Here is a 9,791-nt window from a genome sequence, read left to right as displayed (position 1 = left end):
TAACTTAATATAGATATATTTAGGTTTTGGTATTTGCTAGTTTCCTTAATTCATCATGTCTAAATAGGATTTGTATCCAAATACATATAGGAATAGGTTTTCCAATTCCTAATTAAAGTCGGTCATTTACTACTATTATAAATAGGGTGGCACAAGAAACATACAAGTATATTGATTAGCTAGACAAAACAAAGAAGTCACAAGCTAGACATGAACAACTTCATTGATTGAAACTATATCTGAGGGACATACGGGATTGAGACATGAACAGCTTCTTCGTCTGCAATCCCGTGTCTCTCAGATATGATTTCAGTCCATGAATGAACATTGCGTCTATTGGATCTACTACTGCTAGAACAAAGTAACAGGTATGACTTCTCACGCTTTTGTTTGCAAAACAAAGTCTGCTCGTGCTATGTGCTCTATGACTCTATGTAGTTTCATGTAATTTAAAGTTATTGGAAATCACTTCTTTGATACCTTGATCTACTCGAGAACGAGTTATTATAGTTTTATGTTTCTTCGACCAACAAGATTTGGCAAGTTTCGGGGGTACTTGAAGAAATTAAAGAGACGAAACCTTGGATAATCTCTCTTTTTATGTTTAAAGTTCGTGTTTATAACCCTACTGTATATGATTCCCTTGTTTATGCATGATGATAATTGCTTTCTTCAAGAACTGAACCTTCCCTCTTTTTATATTTGCCACATGCATGATTTTAGGGTGTCCCAACCGGTTCAATTTTCCTGCATGTATGTTTGCATTGGAATTACATTAGGGAACGTCACATGCAATGATTATTTTTTCCGCGACCGATGAAGGTGATACATGCTCAGCCATGCTTCTGGAAATTTAACAGAAATCTTGATAAGTTCTTGAGTTTCTTGTTGATTTAAACCCTTTTTTCTTGCAGAAAGATGATACAAGATACTATACTACCATATAACAGTACGTACCTTAATGCGGCATAAGGCAATTCTGCATTCCGCCACACCCTATTGCCGTCTGGCTCATGCCAATCAAAAACAGGAAATCATATTGACACACATAGTTGTACAGACAAAAGACGCAAGCTAAGCATGAGAAAGTTTGTCAAATCAGTTAGTAATTGTAACTAGATCATTAGCATCCAAAGAAATAGTTCACTATATGCCATCCAAATTTTCCCTAAATCTAGCACCAGGAAAAGTCATGAAACAATTCCCGGTAGTTCTCATTGATCAGAATTGAGATGGGAGCAACTGTGCCGAACTTCTCCTTTGGATCCAGTAAGAACACCAATATTTGACATCTTAGCCATGGCATGAGCAAACTCTGTCCTAAATATAGTCCCTTCGTCAAAAGAATAATCCTCCACCACCGCAGCCGTCTTTTCATTAGCCATCAACTGTTGATCAGCAAACAGCAGTCCTCTTCCTCTCATCAAAGTCTTGTAGTAGTGATTATCAAATGAAGCTGCAATTGACGAAAATGCCGACACTGACAGTCCCTGGGAGTATGACATAGCAGACTCACTCAGACCTCTAGCTGTATGTTCGAGGAACATATTATTGATGGTGTTGTTATCGTGTGGACACTTCCGCTTCAACTCTTCAAGAAAGTCAGTAGGAATTGTTGGATCAGGTAAACCTGTCCCCAAGAAATTACTGAGCCTTGGCCGAATGAATTCACAACCAATCCTCCCAATGTTATGTCCTCCTTCAGGTGATGAAAAAAGTAGAAATTTTAAAATATGCATAATCCAGAAAGAGGTGCAGTAAATGAAGATTAAAGTAGTGGGATTGGAAAGATTACCAAGGAGTGCCACTGTTTCTCTCTCATCAAATCCTCTGAGAGAAAACAGCCTAAGAGTTTCACTGATATTCCCATTTGGTCGTGGAATTTCAGCCATGGCCTTATCAAAGAATGACTCCTTACTGTCCCTTCTGCCCGTAAGAACAGGATAATATGGTCCACCAGCCTAAAATGTAGGAAAGCAGCACGTGAGAGGTAAAGCGGAAAACTAAACATACTTGATGATAAAAAGCTAATTTGGTTCGAAAAGCTAGAAGATCCCATAATGCACTGTTTATGGATATCCCTAATTTTCGGAACTTTGTTGTAAACATATGATGCCACTGGAAGGTGTAAAATGTTCTGTTATGTATTAAATATCTAAATATGCACTACAAGATCGTTTAACTAAACTATTTTAAGAAAGATGATACACATGCTAGTGCATTAGTTACATCCATTTCACTAGCCAGATTGTATTCTCTTAATTGCTCCTTGAATTGCTGAATAGGGAAAACAAAACAAATCCATGTAAAATAGAGAAGTACTAAGAGTAAGAATAAAGAAATCATCAAAGAAACTTAAGGTGCTGGACTATAAGAAACAAAGGACATGGCCAAATCCATACCAGAACAATGCCATCTCTTGTTGCAAGGACAAGGATATCAGAACAAGAGACAACCCCAGGGCATGCCTCCTCAATTTCATCCTTTATGGTGTCAATGAAATTGAAGCCTTTCAGCGTCCTGTTCGGTATAGCCTCACGTTCAACAGTCCCATTCTGATTACTGTCAGCTAGCAGAACAGATGCATCACAACCCTGAAAATCAATAGAACAGATAATTCATTGTCTGGAAAATCTACCTTATCAAGGAAAAAAAAAAAAAGAATCATTGTCAGGTTAACTGTTTTCACAATTAGCTCTGAGCTCCTCCTTTGCTTAATATCATTTCTTGACTTCCTTATGACTCTAAAGGCTCACCGCTGCTTTTTCAGATGTAGTGTCATCCCATCCTCTTTCTATTACCAAAGAAAAAATGGGAAAAGGGGTGTGGATATGTACACAGAGGGATATAACTACAGGAAAATATACATAGAAAAGTATACGAAAATCAACAAGCAGAGACAGACGTGATGCTGCTGAATCTAGTGAATTTAACAATACATATATTTATCTGTGTCCCCAAACTCAAAGCTGAGAAAATTGGATCAGTTAAAACCTCCATCTGAATCAATCAAAGAACACAAGGCACATGGCAACATATGATGAATCACAACTGCATGATGTTCAAGATCAAACGGCTAATTATAAAGAGAAAAACATCCACAAGTATGTCAAAGAAATGCAAGTGCAACATGCGCGCATCAGGAAGCAATGCCAAACATGAAGAAATACAAAATCAACAAAAGCATTGCCAATACACATCTACATGGACAACCACAGATAAATCAACATAGAGAGAATAATTTGAATTCATAAAAACACACTTCTGAAAATAGAGAGGATGATTGGAACTGATCCAATTGAAGCAGTTAAGGACCTTGACACAGAAAACTTAGACAAGGCACGAAAAGTTTACACAACGCAACATAACAAAAATCATAAGGCTATTTATTCTTAAATAAATGTCTACAATGCTATAAGAGAAATACAGAACGTGTAACAGTGGAATAAAGTGACAAAAGGCTGGAAGTACTTAGAACTATTTTGTGTTCATCGGGGTTACACGCAATAGAGATTGTAGAACCCAAAAAAAGGCTAAGAACTGCATAAAATAAGAGAAGGAAAGACAAAAATAGATCAATAGTTCATGGTAGTAAGAAAATTAATCAGCAATTATCAAAGTGACACCAAAACATGTGGAAGGGAACCCTCATAAACATGAGATACACCATTAATACGACTACAAGCTTCTTCAATCCCCTTTCTCTGTTTCATTAAAGGTCCTAAATCCTTTTCTTGACTTTCATAGTGATCTAAGTTTCTCGCTTACCCTAATCCCCAAAAATGAGATTAATACAAAAATCCCAATTGCATGAAGCGTACTGGTATGCACCATTTACAAAGCCCTTACGCCCACAAAACTCCGTTAATACGAGGCGAAAAGAACTCATCATGCACTATCAAGAATCACAAAGAACCGAAATGTAGAATATGAATAGAACAACACTATTGCATATGCAAGAACACCCAGAAATTGGGAAAGAACCAAGAAAAGATTAATAAAATGAATATATTTCATCAAAAGGAGAGTACCCACCTCAATGAAACAGTCATGGAACATAAGGCGTAAGAGTTGCGCAGGGGCATTGTGTTTCAGGTGGACAATACTCTTCATCTTTTTCCACACAATGCTCTCAAGATTCTCACATTTCTCATCATAATAATCATATCTGAGAGAAATACGAAATTGAGAAGCACTTCCTGGAACAATCTCTGCTTGCACCATCATTTTCATCACAATACAAGCAACCAAGAATGAAGAAACCGAAATAATAGCCCAGTTCTTGCTCATCATTTTCAGTTTGTGGGAAATGGCTTAAGAGAAAAGTAAAGATTGTGAAAGTGTTGGCGTGGACTCACACCTCACTCGCCTACACCACTATATACACACACACACACACGGAGAGAACTATACTAGCTAGCGCCAAAATTTGAAACAGAAAATGGGGTGTAATAAGTTTTTCTTTTCTTTTCTTTTTTTTTTTTTTTTTTTCTCCTTTGGGCCAAGATTTTGGAAGAAGGGGGTACATTAAGAGTGGGTTCCCGAACTGAGACATTGAGATATATGAGAAATTGAAAGCAAAGTCGATCAGAAAGGTAGAGGAGTTATTAGGAGGAATTGGGAAAGTTGGTCTATGGAAAAAAACGAGGAGACAAAATGATAAAGATAGTCCCTTATTTATATAGTAAGTTTAAAATAGTCCTTAAAAAATAATTTAACCAATTTTGATTCTTTAAGTTTGTCGAAAATAATACTAATTGCAAGTTCAATCGTAAAGTGAACATGTGTAAATAATTTAGTTAGAATGTTTACATTAACTGAAGCTTGCTCGTAAATCTCTTCCATTCTTTGCTTATAAATATATCAATTATTGAGCCACAAATATCTTGAAGATTCACATCAAGTCGACATTTGTAATAGTGTCTGTTTTTTTAAAAAAATTATAAGAAGAGAAAGATTCTGATAGACATTGCGTTGAATATGCTTATAAAATTAGATCAAAAAGTGTCTGGGTATCAAAATATTTTGTTGATTACAATTCATACACTGAATATTTTTTTATTGCAATTCTCACTTCTTGTCCACGGTTTGGACATACCAATACACAGCAATTTTTTAGTTTATTTGGAAGTGATATTTTTGGCCCAATCGAGAAGGATTGTCCCTATGTGAAAAAATGAGACTAATCAAAAGATAAATAACAACACAAATTATGAATTATGTGAATAAAAATTATACTAATATCTTGCTGTGATTGAACATTTAAAATCGATATTATTTCTTCATCCGCTGAAAAAGAATAAGTGATTCAGATTCAAATGTCCTTCTTAGAGTGAAAGAGGCAAGCATGTCTTTATTTCCGCAACCCTATTCGGGGAAAATTTTCTAAAATTTTAGAATAACAATAATTAGGAAGAAACAAGCACAATATATATGCAGGATATGCAGGAGTAATTGTTTGACACCAAATTTGACTCTCATTTTTTCTTTAATTAATTTCATTATGCTTCATAGTCCTGAATAATTTACCTAAATGATTAATCTATTTTAAACTCTAAATCTCATAATTAATTTTGAAATAGTATCTCCTTAATTTTAATTAAATTACTGACATTATATCTTATACTTTATACATAAACACCTAAATCTATTTTGATACTCCAATCGGTATTTTTACTTTTAATAATTTAATGATTTTCTCATATTATTACTCTATTCTCCGAATTACAAAATCACTCTTTCTTTAAAATAAATACGTTTACCAAGTTACTTATGTAATTTATATATGTATACATTGCTAGAAATTAATTAGGACAAATTAATTCAATTTAGTGGAAAGAGAATGGGAAAATTCGAATTAATTCTAAGGGAAAAGGACACAAATGGCCGCTGGGCCATAAATAATCTCATGCGCTGACTCATCTATTTCCAAACCCAAAAATTAGCCCATAAACTATTCCCATCCGTAGCCAACATCTGTAGCGAGCCTTTTGTGGCGACTAAAAGTCACCACAAAAGACTGAAAAGTCGCCACTAAAGGCTGGGCGGTCCAACAGCCCCATCGCTTTAAAAAAAAAAAGTTAGACTTTTTGTGGCGACTAAAAGTCGCCACTAAAGGGCTGTCAGAAAAATCAGGCTTTTTAGTGGCAATTAAAAAAGTCGCCAGTAAAGGTTAAATATTCCAAAACATGTATAATATGTGTATATTTAGTAAAAAATATCCCAAAAAACTCTGAGGCGATTTTTGTATATAATATGTATCGTTTGTGTATAAAAATATGTATCAGTACCTATCTGTATGTATAGAAACTGTATAAAATATGAATCACTAAGGTATGTATTATTTTTGTATATAATATGTATCATTTGTGTATATAATGTGTATTATAGAATAGAAAATTGTATCATTTTTATATATAATATGTATCATTTTTGTATAGAAAGTGTATATATAATTTCAGCATGTGTATATAAACTATATAAGTCTTGTATAGAAAGTGTGTCATACGTATAAAAAATGTATCATAGAAATTGTATCATTGTGGTATATAATATGTATCACTATTGTATATGTTAAAAATAAATATCATATCATTATTGTATAATATGTGTATAATAAATGTATAATTAACGAATAATTTATTTATAATAAATGTATGATTAATTCCAGCATATGTATATAAAATGTATAATTCTTGTATATAAAGTGTATATATAATTCCAACACATGTATATATGCTGTAGCAGCCCTTTAGTGGCGACTTAGTTACCACAAAAAGTCTTTTTTTCTCTCTTTTTTTTTAAGCGCCTGGGCTGTTAGGCCGGCCAGCCTTGCCATTATTTTGGGCCGACCGGCCATTTTTTGGCATTATTTTGGACCGAACGGACACCTAGTAGAATTAAGCCCAAACAGTGGTTAAATGTGGTATTAGTTTGGCTGAGTGGACACGCGGTGTCCTTTTCTCTAATTCTAAACCATTTCACAAATCCAAAAGTCATTTGGGCCATCCTATCAATATCTGGGCCGGAAAGTTTATTTCCACTCCAGGGGTCATTTGCACTTTGTCCCAATTTTGTGCTAGTCTTTAATTTTTATCCTTCAAGGCAAATAATATTTTCGCAAGGCATAAGTTTATATTCACATCATAATAACCCACTAATTATGCCTCGAACTCTTAAAAGCAAGGCTTAAGTTTTATTTTGAAGAATAAAAATTAAAGGATAACTTACACAAATAGCTACAATTTCTAGGCTTTTAACCAACCCTAGCTATTTTTTTCTTAATTACATGTTGTAGCTATGTTATAGCTATTTCGGTGTGTTTAAGTGTATTTAAATACACAATTATGCGTGTATTCAGTTTTATCCAAATACAGAGTTTTAAAGTACAGTCAGTCAAAATGTGAATAAATCATTCAAACAACACATACACTCGACCCAATACTTATACCTTATATTTACACTTAAAAAATGACGAATACACTCAGATACACTCATATCTGTAGATACAAGAAATAAAATACAATCAGATATGAGATACAAGAGGAGATACAAGAAATAAAATACAATCAGATCTGAGATACAAGAGGAGAAGAAGCCATGGATTACGTCCAGAGATGTAAAATTTCTCTGAAAATTAACCAAATACACTTAGATCGACGAATATACTCAAATATTTACACTAACAAAAATGATTAATACACTCAAATACACTTAGATCTGGAGGTACAAGAAATAAAAACACACTCAGATCTAAGATACAAGAAGGAGAAGGATACATGGATTCCCGCCAGAGATGTAGAAGTTCCTCTGAAAATTGAGCAAATACACACAGATCGATGAATACACTCAAATACATCGTCATCGTCTAAGTTTTCTCAGCGAAAAAACATTGTTGTCTGGGACTTCTTCTTCAATGGCGGCGTGGTGTTTATGCTGGTGTTGAATTTTAAAAACCCTATCTCTGGCCGCCACCGCCAGCAAATACACCAACTCCGCGCGAGTCATTAATGGTGAAACAGCGAGAGAAAGAGAAGTGATGAAGAAGACAAGACTAAGGGAGAAGAGAGAGGGAAAGATGAGAATATGTTGGATTTAGGAGAAGGGTACATACAATATATCTATGAGCGGTAAATTAAATACACAATATAGCTACGAGTTGTAATTAATTTAACGTCCCTTATAGTTAGCTCCGGCATGTAAATATTTCAAAATTAAATACCGGCCCATTTGAAGGGCAAAATTAAAGACTAGCCCATTTAAAGGACAAATCGTGTAATTTCTTCCCATTTGAGGGGTTATTCACACATATGCCCTATATTTCAGGGGTGGTCTTTAATTTTTGCTCTTCGGCACTTTAAATGGCTGAAAATACCCCTGAAATTCTAGGTTCAAACCCTAACAGAGTATAAAAAAGATCGCAAGGCAGAATTTCGTAGCAAATTGTGCTTATTCGGGCAGAAATACAAAACCCAACAGAGTGAAAGAAATCATAAGAACAAGATTTCATTGCAAACTGTGCCTATTTGGGGTAAAGTTATGCCTTAAGGCATAGTTCTGTAGAAATTAAGTTGTCCTACAGAAGTATGCCTTAAGGCATACTTTCTATATATAAGTTATGTCTTAAGACATAGTTTCTATATAGAGGTTATGCCTTAAGGCATAACTTTACCCCTTGCCCGACATAGTTCTGTAGGATTATACAGAAGTTAGGTCTTAAGACATAACTTTTGCTCGAATAGGCAAAATTTGCTACGAAATTCTGTCTTGCGAAATTGTTTTTAATTTTTATTTTTATTTTTTTACCTCTGCCGTGGTTGAACCCGAATCTCTGGTTTTATAGACCAACGAATAAAGGTATTTTGGGCCACAAATTTTCCTTAAATGAGAAGTCGGGTCATTAAAGACCACCAATTTGAGGGGCAAAAATTAAAGGGAAATATCATGCATGCCCCTCGAACCAAAATAATTACCCGCCCATACTCCCATTACTTTCCTACCCCCAGAAAAAATCAAAAGTATTTACTCAAGATGCTCCTCAATTATGATACCAATATGGTATATAAGTATTATCGAAGATGCTTCGGTCCTTCTGTTAGTCCTCTATGATACCATCATGGTATGTAAATATACTGAGATGGTATCATAAAAGATACTTCAGCCCTTCTCTTAGGCCTACATGATACCATTATGGTATACAAATATATTGAGATGATATTATGAAAGATCATGTTCATTTATTAAAAATGACACACTTTTCTCGAAAAAAACCCTCTATGATACTATCGTCTTACATACATATAATGTGATGGTAACTAGGGCTAGGCATAAATACTGAAACCCGAAAAACCGGACCGAACCGAATTAATTCGGTTTTTCGGTGTTCGGGTTTTCAGTTCGGGTTCGGTTTCAATTTTCAAAAATTTCGGGATTCGGTTCGGTGTTCGGGGTTTAGTATTCGGGTTTTCGGTTTAAACCGAAATATTATGTATCAGCTCAAAAATATTAAATAGTCCAAGCCCATGCCTATTAAATTTAAGCCCAAAAGAAAATAACCCAAGCCCACTTTCATTCTTTTGTATCAATATTCAATCATCAGACATCTGATCTAATAACGTATCTTTTGTATCAATATTCGTTTGGTTGTTGTGCTGCTGCTGCCGCTGAACTGTGCTGCTGCCACAGTTTCAGCTGGCTGCTGCCGCTGAACTGTGCTGCTGCCACAGTTTCAGCTGGCTGCTGCCGCTGAACTGTGCTGCTGCTGCCACAGTTTCAGTTGTGCTGCTGCTGCT

At 34.9% G+C, this 9,791-nt stretch overlaps 1 protein-coding gene across 1 annotated transcript; it reads right to left on the bottom strand.

The window, feature by feature from the left end:
- Positions 1-980: 980 nt before the first annotated feature.
- On the bottom strand, positions 981-4,658 carry LOC132624989 (putative Peroxidase 48). The gene is made up of 4 exons (XM_060339756.1): positions 4,036-4,658; positions 2,403-2,594; positions 1,796-1,961; positions 981-1,699 (listed from the first exon to the last, which is right to left on the bottom strand). Exons 1-4 carry the CDS (start codon positions 4,291-4,293, stop codon positions 1,215-1,217), a joined length of 1,101 nt encoding a protein of 366 aa, XP_060195739.1. The 5' UTR covers positions 4,294-4,658; the 3' UTR covers positions 981-1,214.
- Between the last annotated feature and the right edge of the window lie 5,133 nt (positions 4,659-9,791).

This window comes from Lycium barbarum, chromosome 12 (genome assembly GCF_019175385.1).
Source record: "Lycium barbarum isolate Lr01 chromosome 12, ASM1917538v2, whole genome shotgun sequence".
Classification (NCBI taxonomy): domain Eukaryota; kingdom Viridiplantae; phylum Streptophyta; class Magnoliopsida; order Solanales; family Solanaceae; genus Lycium; species Lycium barbarum.
The sequence above is the reverse complement of the archived record's forward strand: the minus strand, read 5'-3'. Positions and strand labels throughout refer to the sequence as shown.

Bases quoted from the DNA above. Each gene is read 5' to 3' on its own strand.
- LOC132624989 (XM_060339756.1), bottom strand. From the start codon at position 4,293: ATGATGAGCAAGAACTGGGCTATTATTTCGGTTTCTTCATTCTTGGTT. The intron at 2,595-4,035 runs GTGGGTACTCTC...ATTGATTTTCAG, and splicing joins TCCATGACTGTTTCATTGAG to GGTTGTGATGCATCTGTTCT. The intron at 1,962-2,402 runs GTATGGATTTGG...CCTACATTTTAG, and splicing joins CAAGAGATGGCATTGTTCTG to GCTGGTGGACCATATTATCC.